This window comes from Hylobates moloch, unplaced genomic scaffold (genome assembly GCF_009828535.3).
Source record: "Hylobates moloch isolate HMO894 unplaced genomic scaffold, HMol_V3 SCAFFOLD_5, whole genome shotgun sequence".
Classification (NCBI taxonomy): Eukaryota; Metazoa; Chordata; class Mammalia; order Primates; family Hylobatidae; genus Hylobates; species Hylobates moloch.
The window spans coordinates 88,623,094-88,638,037 of record NW_026652280.1 but is presented as its reverse complement, the minus strand read 5'-3'; the positions used below and the strand labels follow the sequence as shown (position 1 = coordinate 88,638,037).

Genomic DNA, 14,944 nt, shown 5'->3' with positions numbered 1-14,944 from the left:
GGGATCTCCCTATGCCCAGGCTGATCTCGAACTCCTGGACTCAAGTGATCCTCCTCCTCAGCCTCGTGAACTGTTGGGATTACAGGAGTGAGCCGCCACACCTGGCTGAGGAAATCTTCTTGAAGGTCCTTTCCAACCCTGGAATTCTGAGCTCATCTGTTGCAAATGAGCTGGAGTGACACCCTCCAGACTCATAAAAGCTTAGCCTCAGGGAATATCTGTCCGGCCTGCTGATCTCTGGCCAGGCCTGGGGGCAGCTGGACAGGGAGGGAAACCCTGTCCATGAGGCCTCTGCTCGCTGGGTGACCACAGGCCATGCACTTGGCCTCTCGGAGTCTGCTCATGGTCCGCTTACCCACCAGTGGATCCTACAGCCAGGCAGGCTTTGTGGGCCTCTCACCTGTAAAACAGAACAACACCTGGCTCTCCGCCTTGCTGCAGGGATAACTGCAGGCCACTCCCGGGGGGTGAGGCCTTGATACCTGCAACTTGAGGCGAACAGACTGAATGTGACTCAAGTGGAAGTCTCTGTCTTGACTCCCCGCCACCGGATACTGGCGGGTGACTTCCTCTCCTATGAGCCGCCACCGGATACTGGCGGGTGACTTCCTCTCCTATGAGCCGCCGGATACTGGCAGGTGACTTCCTCTCCTATGAGCCGCCGGATACGAGCAGGTGACTTCCTCTCCCATCAGTGTTCTTGATACTGATAGGAGAGAAATACTGGCATTTACAAAGTTGCAGTGATCATGCAAGTGGGGGACTCAGCATCTGGAAGCAGCCCCTGAAATGAAACCGCGTGCAGGGGTCAGTTCCCGGAGTGTGTTGTGCTGTGGACCTTGAAGAAAGTTGTTGTTTATGGAACCCCCATTAGCCCAAAACAGCCCTCAGCAGAAACAGGAACATCAACCCATATGGAACCTCCCTGCCTGCGTCCCCTACTGCCCCAAACACGCCCCTTCTGCCCAGCTAGAAGCCCTGCTGCTAAGATACCACAGGGCTGGAAAAGATTCAAATTCCTTTTCTTTTTCTTTTCTTTTCTTTTTTTTGAGACAGAGTCTCGCTCTGTCACCCAGGCTGAAGTGCAGTGGCACGATTTTGGCTCACTGCAGCCTCCATCTCCCGGATTTAAGCGATTCTCCTGCCTCAGCCTCCCATGTAGCTGGGACCACAGGCACCTGACACAATGCCCAGCTAAGGCTTTTTTTTTTTCTTTTCTTTCTGGAGACAGAGTCTTGCTCTGTCACCCAGGCTGAAGTGCAGTGGTGTGATCTTGACTCACTACAACTTTCGCTCCTGGTCTTAAGCGATTCTCCTGCCTCAGCCTCCCAAGTAGCTGGGACTACAGGCATGCATCACCACACCTGGCTAATTTTTGGATTTTTTGTAGAGACAAGGTTTCACCATGTTGGCCAGGATGGTCTCAATCTCTTGACCTCGTGATCCGCCCACCTCAGCCTCTCGAAGTGCTGAGATTACAGGTATGAGCCACTGCACCCGGCCATTTTTTTTTTTTTTTTTTTTTTGTATTTTTAGTAAAGATGGGGTTTCACCATGTTGGCCAGGCTGGTCTCAAACTCCTGACCTCAGGTGATCTGCCCACCTCGGCCTCCCAAAGTGCTGGGATTACAGGTGTGAGCCACTGTGCCTGGCCTAATTTTCTTGACATGATGTGTGACCCATCAGAAGTGACTGGAATGAGTTTGCAAGTGAGATGAATGATCAGTTTGGCAATGGAAGTCAAGGGAGGGCAGGAGGTAGGAGAGACGGGATGAACAAGGAAAGGATGGGCAAGGAGTCCAGTGAGTGCACAGCAATGTCAACTCCAGTTCTTTTTTTTTTTTTTTCTTTTGAGACGGAGTCTGGCTCTGTCTCCCAGGCTGCAGTGCAGTGGCACAATCTTGGCTCACTGCAACCTCTGCCTCCTGGGTTCAAGTGATTCTCCTGCCTCAGCCTGCCAAGTAGCTGGGATTACAGGTGCCCACCACCATGCCCGGCTAATTTTTGTATTTTTAGTAGAGACGGGTTTTCTCCATGTTGGCCAGGCTGGTCTCGAACTCCTGACCTCAAGTGATCCGCCCACCTCGGCCTCCCAAAGTGCTGGGATTACAGGTGTGAGCCACCGCACCCGGCCCTTCCAGCTCTTTTAAATGATTCATCCAATATTTCTTGACAGTGTCAAGTGCCAGGCTGGCTCCGTGCAGGACACCAGGGTCATGCCTGCAAACTGCACATTTGTATCCTCACTTCCACAGAGCTTTGTCTGAAGAGGAGACATGTAGGGTCAATCTCCACCCCAAGACATGATGTCCAGGTACCACACAGCAGAGCAGGCGGAGCTGAGGGCTGCATTCGGAAGTGGGGGCTCTCTGGCTATCTTGCTAGAGTCAGCTCAGGGTCTCCAGTGACCACTCTGGGAAGCACCTGGGCAGGTCATGGGGCCGAGGAATGGAAGAGTAGGGTCAAGCCCCTAGCGGGGGCTCTGAATTTGGTCAGGCCTCTTAACTTTCTGAAGCAGCTGTTTGGGTTTTCCTTTTTTTTTTTTTTTTCTTTTTCAGTGGTGGATCAGAGCTCACTGCAACCTCTGCCTCCCAGGCTCAAGTGATCCTTCCACCTCAGCATCACAAGTAGCTGGGACTACAGACTCATGCCACCACGCCCGACTAATTTTTGTATTTTCTGTAGAAATGGAGTTTCGCCATGTCCCCCAGGCTGGTCTTGAACTCCTGGGCTCAAGTGGTCCACCTGCCTTGGCCTCCCAAAATGTCGGGATTACAGGTGTGAGCCACTGTACCTGGCCTGGTTTTGCTTCTTTTTTAAAAAAATAAAAATAAAAAGAGAGTAACGATGAAATAGCTTTGTGACTCAAATTCAGCTAGAACTGCGTTCAAATCCCAACTCGGCTCTTTACTGGCTTTATTCGTGACTCTGGACAAGGAGCAGTTTCTGAGCCTCACTTTGCCCCTCTTTAGAATGGGCGCTGTGAGACTGAAATACCATGAGGCATATAAACTGCCCAGGACACTTCTGGGCACTTGGTGCCAGCCATCACCACCACCACTGCCACGGCCAGAGGATTTCAAGCACTCAGCAAATGGTGCTGGCCAGGCCTGTCCCGGGATATCCTAACCATCTCGGACAGAAGAAAGAAAAGAGACATTGTGGAAGGGTGGCTGAGCTTTCGGAGAGAAAAGACCCTCCCTCTGGGCAGGAAGTTTGAAGAATCATCAACTTGCGGAGGCTGGGACTCGTCCTCCTCCACGAAAGGTTTATGAAGCCAACAGAGGCCAGGCCTTCTGAGAATTTCCAACCTCGCTATTTTCACTTTATGGTTTTTCATGGAGTCAGCATGAACACTGTTAATGTTTTCTCATTAAGCTACTTTTTGTTTTCTTTCAATAGCTGACATTCAAAGCCTGGGTGCATTCTTTCATGACGTTGCTACTCTGACAGCTCAACACATTTGCGATGGGAACTCATTTCTGTTTTGATGAGGGAGACCAGAGGGAAAAGAGCATTCATCTTTTGTGGCTACTTCTGTCAGCTCCTGTCCTCACAGGTGAGAAAAGTAAGGCTCATAGCACAAGCAGGCCCTCCCAGCTAGGGGAGCTCACGTCCTGGGCCTTCTGAACTGGCAGTAAAGGGAGGGCTCCGACTCCAGCTGCTATGCCTCATGGTGCCTGCTGGTGGTGGCGCTTACACACCAGGAGCCCCTGCCCCGGGATAAGACACAGCACAGCCTAGATTTACAAGCCCCACTGTTGGGGTTCAAATTCCAACTTTACCACTAACAGGGTGTGCGACCTTGGGTCACTCGGCCACTTTTCTGGGGTCCCTATTTCCCTCCTGCTCCATGGGGAAGAGGGGAATAGAATACCACGGGGGCTCTTGTGGAGATTTGAGCTGAGAACATCCATGTGTGCTAAGGCTCACTGCAGATGTCTGGAGGAAGCTATGCTGTCCTTTGTGTGAACAGAAGCAGAGCAGTTTCCTGAATTCCACCCTTTACACAGGGCCAGGGCCTACCTGGGGGAGAGACGACAGGGCTCAGAAATTCCAAGAGCAGACATGCGCAAGATGTGTCTCCAAGAAAGTTCTCCCCTGCATGGTCTGGCAGGGGACATTCGAAACAACCTAAAGATCTAGCAATAGGGGACAACAGATTGTATCACTCAGATGTGCTGGTGTCAAAGGATGTGCTAGGATATTTAATCCCAAGGAAAGTGTTTACAACTGAGTTGGTGGAAAGGAGGTTACAATTCAAATGATTTTTTTTTTTAAGATACATCCATACTTTTTTTTATTATTATTTGTTTTTCAGTCTCACTCTGTTGCCCAGGTTGGAGTGCAGTGGTGTGATCTTGGCTCACTGCAACTTCCGCCTCCTGGGTTCAAGTGATCCTTCCACCTCAGCTTCTGTAGCAGCTGAGACTACAAGCGTGCGCCACCACACCCAGCTAATTTTTGTATTTTTAGTAGAGTTGGGGTTTCTCCATGTTGGTCAGGCTGGTCTTGAACTCCTGACCACAGGTGATCCACCCACCTCGGCCTCCCAAAGTGCTGGGATTACAGGCGTGAGCCACCACACCCAGCCGAATCTCATTTTTTAAGATGAAAAGAGTTCTGGAGATGGATGGTGGAGGTGATCCACACAGCTTTAGGAATGTATTAATTCCTCTGAACTGTACATTTAGAAATGGTTAGGATGGTAAATTTTATGTTGTTTATGTTTCAACACAATAGAACAACTGGAAAAAAAGTATCTATTAATGCTTATTTAAAATTCAGACACAATTTACTTTAGAATTTAATAGAAATTGCTCTGAAAAAAAGGCACCTTAATTTTAAGGGAACAGCTCTATGAGTTTTGATAAATGTCATTGCCTGTGTGTTCACTACCACTATAAAGATAGAGAACATCTTCATCTTCTATTTGTCCTTTTCTGCCTTTTTTTTTTTTTTTTTTTTTGAGACAGAGTCTCGCTCTGTTGCCCAGGCTGGAGTACAGTGGTGCAATCTCGGCTCACTGCAACCTCTGCCTCCTGGGTTCAAGCAATTCTCCTGCGTTGGCCTCCAAAGTGCTGGGATTACAGGCATGAGCCACCACGCCCAGCCTTCTATTTACCCTTTTCTAGTGGATCTCCGTCCAGCTTTTTGTCACTATATATCTTTTTCTAGAGTTGCCATTAAATTTTAAAATAAGTAATAAATGTACCAAAGATCGCCAGAGAGCAGCATTTACATCAGTAACAATAGCTACCCTTCTGTTATGTGTTTTTCATGTGCCAGGCCGTCTCTATCTTACAAATATTGGTCACTTGATAGATGGGGATGTCTTTTCTAATGCTCATATTAACCCTGTAAATTAGCGTTCCTTTTGCTGTTTTACAAATGAGGAAATGGAATCTCAAAGAGGTCTTCCTTCTACTCTGTCATAGTCTCTGCCAATTTCTGGACTAGCTGGGTGGCCTCATTTCAGAATAACGATGCGTATGGGGGAAAAATGGCTGTTGGTGAATCAGAAAGTCTTGGGGGAAATAATGCATGTTCTAGCAGGTTCTAGCAAAAATACTGGGCTGAGATTCAGGAGACCCTGGGTCTCAGCCTCCAGTTGGCCAGGAACCAGCTGTGGGGCGTGGCCTCAATCACCTCAGTGTTCACAGCTGTCTCGGTCCCATACTACCCTGCAGTTCTTATTTTCTGATAAAGACTTTTACCACACCCAGAAGTTTCTCCAATTACAAAATAATTTTCAATCACAAGGTGGGGGCAGGGGGTTTGGGAGGGGCTCCAGGGAGTGCTTATGTAGAAGAATGCACATTTGACAGCGAAACGTACAATTCTAACTGTAAAATGAAAGGAAAACTAGGATTTTCGTAATGTAAAAATTGGAGGTGAAGCCGAACAAGATGTTCTTAGACACTGGGACACGGGTTTAGAAATGGTGGAAATCACTCATTTGCCATAATCAGGAAGAAGGAACCTCTACACCCTCAGATGGAAGAAGGAAGACTCCAGAAAAAGGATTTACGGTTCTACAGGGCAATTAAATAAAAAATTAATTAATTAATTAATTAAGCTAACATCAAATCCAGAACAAAGCCAAGCCAAACCCTTCTGGACACCTGGGCTGGAGACCCCCATACCCCTGCATGGGTGAGCGGGACATCCAGGGTGCTTTGGACCCTACCTGCTCCCCATTGCCCATGCCATTCAATGAATGAAACCCCACCTGGGCGATTCAGCCAGCTTAGCCACCCGGGGGGCAAATCAAACACAACCTGAAAAGCAAAGTCAGCCCAATGCAGCACACTGGTGGCTTCAGATGTCCCGGTGTGCACAGAGCAGAGTGGGAGCAGGACCTCAGCCCTTGCCACACCTCTGCTCTCGCCCGGAGAGCCCCCTGCTGGCCAGCGCTGCCTTGTCCTCTGCAGGCTTGGCTCCCTCTAACCACACACACCAGGGAGCCCAGCAAACACCCAAGGTTGTGTGCCTGGCCCACCTGGGGCAAAACCTTGAGGCCCGGCAGTCCATCTCTATAACCATCAGCTTCCTCACATGAGCAGGATCCATCCCCTAAGCTCTCAGAGCATTGCTGTGCCTGTGAGATGGCCGGCACACAGCTGACCTCAAGGCCTGCCATCACCACCTTCATGAGCACTACATTCCAGGCCCTCTCTGTCCCCTCTTCCTTGTCACCCTCAGGACAAGCCTGAGAGCAAGATGAGAGGGCAATGGGTCAGCGGTCCACAACCTACCCAGGGAGTGGCCGGGTGTGATCCACGCTACAGTGGGTCTGACCCCGGAGCCCCTGTCCCAGGATAAGACGCAGCACAGCCTGGATTTACAAGCCCCACTGTTTGGGTTCAAATTCCAACTTCACCACTAACAGGGTGTGCGACCTTGGGTCACTCAGCCACTTTTCTGGGGCCCCCATTTCCCTCCTGCTCCATGGGGAAGGGAGGAATAGAATACCATGGGGGTTCTTGTGGAGATTTGAGCTGAGAACCTCCATGAAGTGCTCAGAACAGGGGCTGGGGGACAGCAGCCGCCTTCCTCATTTCCCCACGCTCCCTGATCGCATCAGCCATTCTCTTCCCCATGTCCCTGGAAGGGGCTACAGAGGAGTAGGGGTGGAACCAGAGGCTGCCATCGCCCCCACCCGGTTTGGGTCGTGTCCCCCAGTGCAGCCTCTGCCATTGCCCTCAAGAGCATTTATCACGCATTTACCACGGATCTTTAAAACGAAAGCTGCAGGGGAGGGTAATTAAGTTTAATAGGAGCCGCCGTCGATTTAAAGCCACAGGGGGGAAGTAATTAGATTTAACAGAAGCCACGGCTTTCTGAACCAAGACACACAGCGTGGGGGTCCCTGGTCTAGAAAGCCTTCGGGATGATGTCTTTTTGTAAAGACTTTCCTGGTGACATTTGCTGCGCCCTCAGTCATTAACGCCAGTCACTGACTGGGGAATGAATGTGGCCTCTGCTCATTGAAATTCATTAGGCCTGGCATTTCTCTCGCTGTCTCTCCCGTTTGCCCTCCCCATCGCCTTTGCGCTGGGCCAGGAGGGCTCTGCCCCCAAAACCAGCCTCCTGGGGCTCCACATCCAGGAGCTGGGGGTTTGTAAGAATAACAAGAAATAATTAGAGTTCAACCAAAGCCCCCTAGGAGGACCCCTTTATTCCCCGCCAGGGTATTCTCTGGATGTCCTTTTCTTTATTTGCAGCAACTGCTTCACGGAGCGGCCCCCATTTCTTTCCTCACCTAACACCTGCCCGGACGCCAGGGGCGCCCATCACCGTTCCTCGGCCCCTTCCCGACCCCTCCCCACCAGGTGAGGCGCTCTTGACCTCCCCGACCATGCTGTTCCCCCTGACCCCGTGCGCAGGGACTCGGGGACTCAAGAACCAGACCCCCGACACAAGACAAATCAAAAACCGGGAAACGGAGGCCCAGGCCTCCCTCCCTGCGCCCCTGCCTCCACCACCCTCCAGCCGAGAAGCTGGGGTTCACCAATCCCGCAGCTGGCCCGCCCACCCTGCCCGAGAGCCTCCTTCCCAGTGCCCCCTTTCAGGTTCCATCTCGGGCACAGCCGCGGGGCCGGGCCGAGCGCGGAGCAGGCAGGGGCGCGGGGCCAGGAGCGCAAAGCCCAGGCCGACGCCGAGGCTGCGGCGCCACCTACAGTCCGCGCGGCTTCCATTGTTTCCCCACCGGCCAAGAGCGCGCCCGGCCCCCAGTCGGGGGGCAATTTACCCAGATAAAAGGGGTGGGGCAGGAATTGCAAGAAGATGAAGCTGGGAGAACCTGAGACTGTCGGAACTGCTGGGGGAAATTCTACTGGACGGCTTTGACGTCAGATGTGCGGGGCTGGGAAAGTCGGGGGAGGGAGTGCGAGTGGGCTTTTAAGGGGAGGGGCCCTAAGGCCGAGGTGAGGCTTTTCCCGACAGAGGGTGAAGAAGGCAAAACTCGGTGCCCCCCAACCTCTGGCCCCGGGGTTCGTGACCCCGCCCCCGCTAGTGCCCCACGCCGAGCTCATCCACTGGGAGCCTGAGGCCTGGGGGAAGGGCCCCAGTTGTCGATTGCTTTACAAAATCAAACTCTCCCAGCCAAGAACCTCGGGGCCGCTTCGCGGTGGGGAGGAGTTCCCCGAAACCCGGCCGCTAAGCGAGGCCTCCTCCTCCCGCAGATCCGAACGGCCTGGGCGGGGTCACCCCGGCTGGGACAAGAAGCCGCCGCCTGCCTGCCCGGGCCCGGGGAGGGGGCTGGGGCTGGGGCCGGAGGCGGGGTGTGAGTGGGTGTGTGCGGGGGGCGGAGGCTTGATGCAATCCCGATAAGAAATGCTCGGGTGTCTTGGGCACCTACCCGCGGGGCCCGTAAGGCGCTACTATATAAGGCTGCCGACCCGGAGCCGCCGCGCCGTCAGAGCAGGAGCGCTGCGTCCAGGATCTAGGGCCTCGACCATCCCAACCCGGCACTCACAGCCCCGCAGCGCATCCCGGTCGCCGCCCAGCCTCCCGCACCCCCATCGCCGGAGCTGCGCCGAGAGCCCCAGGGAGGTGCCATGCGGAGCGAGTGTGTGGTGGTCCACGCCTGGATCCTAGCCGGCCTCTGGCTGGCAGTGGCCGGGCGCCCCCTCGCCTTTTCGGACGCGGGGCCCCACGTGCACTACGGCTGGGGCGACCCCATCCGTCTGCGGCACCTGTACACCTCCGGCCCCCACGGGCTCTCCAGCTGCTTCCTGCGCATCCGTGCCGACGGCGTCGTGGACTGCGCGCGGGGCCAGAGCGCGCACAGTGAGTGCCCGCCAGGACCCCCGCCCGCCCCGCCGCGCGCACCCCACCCCGCCGCGCGCACCCCACCCCAGCGCCCTTCCTTCCTTTGCCACCCTTAGGCTCCTGCGGACCCCTCAACTCCTGGGAACCCCAGGTTTTGGCACCTGGACGATAGGATCCCTCCCTTAGTCCCCAAACAGCGCGGGACGCTAGGGAGAGGCACAGGCTCGTGGACCGACCGCACCCACGTGGTGCGGGCCCCGCGGGTCCCGGCTGCAGCTTCTCGCTTCCCCTGCGCCCAGGTTTGCTGGAGATCAAGGCAGTCGCTCTGCGGACCGTGGCCATCAAGGGCGTGCACAGCGTGCGGTACCTCTGCATGGGCGCCGACGGCAAGATGCAGGGGCTGGTAAGTGTCCCCACGGGGCGGATGCGCCGGGGCGGGGGACCGGCGCCTGTCCTCCGACGGAAGCCTGAAGGAGAGAAAGGCGCTGGTTCGAATCTAGGGTTTCCTCGCCTCCTCCTCCCAGACCCGCGTGCAACTTCGAGGGAAAGACTGCAAAGACCGATTAAGTGCATGCCGACGATTTTCTGCGGAAATTTAGGGTGTCAGCCAGTAGCCAGAGAATAGGCAAAAGCTGCCTTTGCATTTCTAATTGAGTCAAAGGCCGGCCCAGCCGGACCGAGGAAACCCATTATTCGGCCTCCTTTGATATGAAACAGGAAAACCCACCTCGGGCCTTTTCAGCCTCTGCCTGCGCGTGTGTGGTCCTCGCCTCCGTTTCCCTCCCTCCAGTATAAAAGAAGAAAAAAAGAATAGGAAAGAAAAAAGAGGGTCTACCCATAACTTTCCTTTAAAAACAAATCAATTGTCAAGCAAGGCAGAAAACAGTGCATTTGGGATAGGCGAGATTTTTTTTAGAATTAATTTTTAATCTACCAGGAGCATGGTGTGGCTTAGACGCAGATGCGCTGGAGTCATGTTGCGCCGGGGGAGTGCTTTTCCTCCTGCGGGCCTCACCTGTCCTGTAAACGCTTTCTGGTGGGGGCAGGGGGTGGGGGCTGGCTGGGAAGGCCCAGGTAACCGCAGAGGTCCCGGGGCCGGAAGTGTACGAGCTCTGGGGCTCTAGTGGCCGGGAACAAAGGCTGGGAGTTCAAAGGAACGAACCCGCGCCCCTCCCGCGGCCCCGCGCGCAGAGGAGGCTGTGTGAGGTCTCGGCCCGCGCAGGCCTCACACGCAGCCCCGGACTCCCTGGCGGAGCAGGGGCCAGGGCGGGGGTGGCCGCGCCTTCCCGGGGCCCCCACCCCAGAAAGGATGCAGAGGCGGGGCCGCCTCCGGCCCAACCAGCTCCTTTGTGAACAGCGGGACAAAGCATTTTAGAATCTCAAAATTGCACGGTGCCTCTGCCGTGCTCCGTGTACTCAGAGCGCCTGTTTCAGGTTTTATGGCGGAGTCCTGCGTGAGAGGACTGCAGGGAAAGGGGGTAGTCGGCAGGCTGGACGCTGACTCCCACCCAGAGCCGCTCCAAACCCACCCTTGCAACTTTAATTTTGACATTTACTATGGCCGGGAGCGGGGGGTTCCTAATGATGGGAGGCCAGCAGGCGACGTCAACCTAACCCGCCATTCTGCCCAAATTGGGGGTTGGGTCACCTGAAATCCCTTTGTGCCTTTTTTTTTTTTGGCAGAGTCTTGCTCTGTCGCCCAGGCTGGAATGCAGTGGCCCGATCTCGGCTCACTGCAACCTGTGCCTCCCAGGTTCAAGCGTTTCTGCTACCTCAGCCTCCCATGTAGCTGGGATTACAGGTGCCCACCACCACGGCCAGGCCAGCTAACTTTTGTATTTTGGGTAGAGATGGGGTTTCACCATGTTGGCCAGGCTGGTCTTGAACTCCCGACCTCAAGTGATCCGCCCGTCTCGGCCTCCCAAAGTGCTTTGGGATTACAGGTGTGAGCCACCGCGCCCAGCCCACTTTGTGCCTCTTGATCCCCTGTGCATGGTCTAACACAGATTGAGGATCTTTTTCTTTCTTTCTTTTTTTTTTTTTTTTTTTTTTTTTTTTGAGACGGAGTCTTGCTTGCTCTGTTGCCCAGGCTGGAGTGCAGTGGTATGATCTCAGCTCACTGCAACCTCCACCTGTGGGGTTCAAGCAATTCTCCTGCCTCAGCATCCCAAGTAGCTGGGACTACAAGCACCGTGCCACCATGCCCGGCTAGTTTTTTTGTATTTTTAGTAGAGATGGGGTTTCACCATCCTGGCCAGGCTGGTCTCGAACTCCTGACCTCACGATCTGCCTGCCTCGGCCTCCCAAAGTGCTGGGATTACAGGCGTGAGCCACCTCGCCTGGCCTCTTTCTTTCTTAAATAAAAATGCCACATTCTTCTAGAAACTTGAAGTCATTTCGTTTTCTGTATGGAGAAAGTGATACTAATTTCTCCCAAAGGACAAGCGGAGTAAATAGAAGAAGGTCCTCCAATCATTCTGTTTTGTGTTCCTTGTTTATTTATCATTTGGCATTTTTGGGAGTTTGGGAGAAATCATGCTTGCTGTCCGGTGCTTTGTCCCAGCCATCCGTGGTCTCGGCAGGAGCCTGGGTTGCTGCAATGAGCCTCTTATCAGGAGCTTATTGGCACAGGCACATCCTCACCCACCTGCAGTTCAGTGACCTTTGCAGACTTAGGCAGGAACCTGACTGAGGCAGTCCTGCAGTGTATTTATTGCCCAGCCCTTCCGGCTCCCGGCTGCGCCTGTCCTGGGTCGCCAAGGGGTAATGACACCGATGTGGGATGGCACTTGCCCACTGGCACCTCTCAACCCCGTGGACTATGAATGTTCTAAGACGAGGGACTGGCTTCCCTCAGCACACATTTCCGGCCACCAGCTGGGCGCCGGCCTGGCCTGGCCTGGCCTGGCCTGGGGGAGGGGCTGCTGAGATCTGGCTCCTGGCAGCCTGCCTGGAAGGCCCTTGGTGACTGAATGGAGGAGACAGCGGGGCTGATGGTTCTCAGAACTGCTGCAGACCAGAAGGCCTTAGAATGATAAAGGCACACAGTGATTTCTGAGATAGGTGGGGAACAGATGCTTTCATCTGGGACCCAGATCGGATTACACGCAATTTATTTAAAAGACCTATCCTAAGATGATAACCCGGTTTATCAGTGTTTCCCAAAGTGCCAGTGAAATACCCAGGAACTTTTTAAATGCCAGGAGTTACGTATGTAATGTAAAGGGTGAGGGAAACACGGGTGGCATTCCTGTGGGTTGATGGATGTTATTGCTCAGGACAAGGCTCTCGAAAAAGTGAGGTAATTTAGTGGAAATTATTTGGGTCTATATAGAGTGTATATGTAGTATTAAGTATATACATAAAATACACATATATGAAATAATAAACCTCAGTTTTGTCTGTGTACATGTATATCTACATAAAGATTATAAATAATTTATAAAGGTATATAAATGTATATTTAATTTATTAATGGGTTATATATTAAAATAATGTACATATTATATATACTTACACTTACAGTACATTTATATATGTGTGTGTGTTCTCTGTGTATATATATAGTTGTGGTTTTTTTTTTTTTTTTTTTGAGACAGGGTCTTGCTCCGTCACCCAGACTGGAGTGCAGTGGCATGATCATTGCTCACTGCAGCCTTGACCCCCCCAGCCTCAACCCATCCTCCCACCTCTCAGCCTCCCCAATAGCTGGGCCTACAGGCGCCCACCTCCATGCCCTGCTAATGTTTGTACTTTTTGTCAAGATGGAATTTTACCATGTTGCCCAGGCTGCTCTCAAACTCCTGGGTTTAAGTGATCCATCTGCTCTGGGCCTCCCAAAGTGCTGGGACTACAAGTGTGAGCTACTGTGCCTGGCCTTAAAGTGCATTATATATTATATATACCTATATATATAAAGGTATTTTTATATATACTTACATATACAGTGTGTACATCAGGAAGTATGTTTAAAACATGCAAGTGATGCTCATGTGGAAGGCCACTGCTGGTGGCCACCAGGGACAGTCTGTAGCACAAATGTCCGTGTGTACCCGTGTTCCCCGTCCACTGTGGATTGCTCAGAGCTGCCTGTTTTCTCTGCAGCTTCAGTATTCGGAGGAAGACTGTGCTTTCGAGGAGGAGATCCGCCCAGATGGCTACAATGTGTACCGATCCGAGAAGCACCGCCTCCCCGTCTCCCTGAGCAGTGCCAAACAGCGGCAGCTGTATAAGAACAGAGGCTTTCTTCCACTCTCTCATTTCCTGCCCATGCTGCCCATGGTCCCAGAGGAGCCTGAGGACCTCAGGGGCCACTTGGAATCTGACATGTTCTCTTCGCCCCTGGAGACCGACAGCATGGACCCATTTGGGCTTGTCACCGGACTGGAGGCCGTGAGGAGTCCCAGCTTTGAGAAATAACTGAGGCGGTGCCCGGGCCTCTTCACTGCTGCCAGGGGCTGTGGTCCCTGCAGAGTGGGGGCCGTGCTTCTACAAGAACAGTCCTGAGTCCACGTTCTGTTTAGCTTTAGGAAGAAACATCTAGAAGTTGTACATATTCAGAGTTTTCCATTGGCAGTGCCAGTTTCTAGCCAATAGACTTGTCTGATCACAACATTGTAAGCCTGTAGCTTTCCCAGCTGCTGCCCGGGCCCCCATTCTGTTCCCTCGAGGTTGCTGGACAAGCTGCTGTGCTGTCTCAGTCCTGCTTGAATACCTCCATCGATGGGGAACTCACTTCCTTTGGAAAAATTCTTATGTCAAACTGAAATTCTCTAATTTTTTCTCATCACTTCCCCAGGAGCAGCCAGAAGACAGGCAGTGGTTTTAATTTCAGGAACAGGTGATCCACTCTGTAAAACAGCAGGTAAATTTCACTCAACCCCATGTGGGAATTGATCTATATCTCTACTTCCAGGGACCGTTTGCCCTTCCCAAACCCCTCCAGGCCAGAACTGACTGGAGCAGGCATGGCCCACCAGGCTTCAGGAGTAGGGGAAGCCTGGAGCCCCACTCCAGCCCTGGGACAACTTGAGAATTCCCCCTGAGGCCAGTTCTGCCATGGATGCTGTCCTGAGAATAACTTGCTGTCCCCGGTGTCACCTGCTTCCATCCCCCAGCCCACCAGCCCTTTGCCCACCTCACATGCCTCCCCATGGATTGGGGTCTCCCAGGCCCCCCACCTTATGTCAACCTGCACTTGTCATTCAAAAATCAGGAAAAGAAAAGATTTGAAGACCCCAAGTCTTGTCAATAACTTGTGGTGTGGAAGCAGCGGGGGAAGACTTAGAACCCTTTCCCCAGCACTTGGTTTTCCAACATGATATTTATGAGTAATTTATTTTGATATGTACATCTCTTATTTTCTTACATTATTTATGCCCCCAAATTATATTTATGTATGTAAGTGAGGTTTGTTTTGTACATTAAAACGGAGTTTGTTTGTATCAAAATTTGCATTCTGTTATCCACCTAGAATGTTAGGGAGGGTGGGGAAGGGGCTGGTGGGGGGCAGCACCGTCCACAGGAGGAAACCCTCGGTGTGTCTCCCTGGACACCAAAAGCTCGGGTGGGAAGTTAGCGGGTTTGGGCCAGCCAGCTCTAGTGGTGGAGGCTGGTTTGGGCCCTGCTGTCCTGCCCTTTCCTCGTGGCCTAGGGGCTTGGCTTCCTC

General features: G+C 53.0%; 1 protein-coding gene across 1 annotated transcript; it reads left to right on the top strand.

The window, feature by feature from the left end:
• The first annotated feature begins 8,916 nt into the window (after positions 1-8,916).
• On the top strand, positions 8,917-14,720 carry FGF19 (fibroblast growth factor 19). Its single transcript, XM_032151875.2, has 3 exons — positions 8,917-9,294; positions 9,576-9,679; positions 13,381-14,720. The coding sequence occupies exons 1-3, from the start codon at positions 9,063-9,065 to the stop codon at positions 13,693-13,695; spliced, it is 651 nt and encodes a 216-aa protein (XP_032007766.1). The 5' UTR covers positions 8,917-9,062; the 3' UTR covers positions 13,696-14,720.
• Positions 14,721-14,944: the final 224 nt, after the last annotated feature.

Coding starts and splice junctions, on each gene's coding strand:
- FGF19 (XM_032151875.2), top strand. CDS start 9,063: ATGCGGAGCGAGTGTGTGGTGGTCCACGCCTGGATCCTAGCCGGCCTC. Junction 9,295..9,575: donor GCGGGGCCAGAGCGCGCACA/GTGAGTGCCCGC, acceptor CCCTGCGCCCAG/GTTTGCTGGAGATCAAGGCA. Junction 9,680..13,380: donor ACGGCAAGATGCAGGGGCTG/GTAAGTGTCCCC, acceptor TTTTCTCTGCAG/CTTCAGTATTCGGAGGAAGA.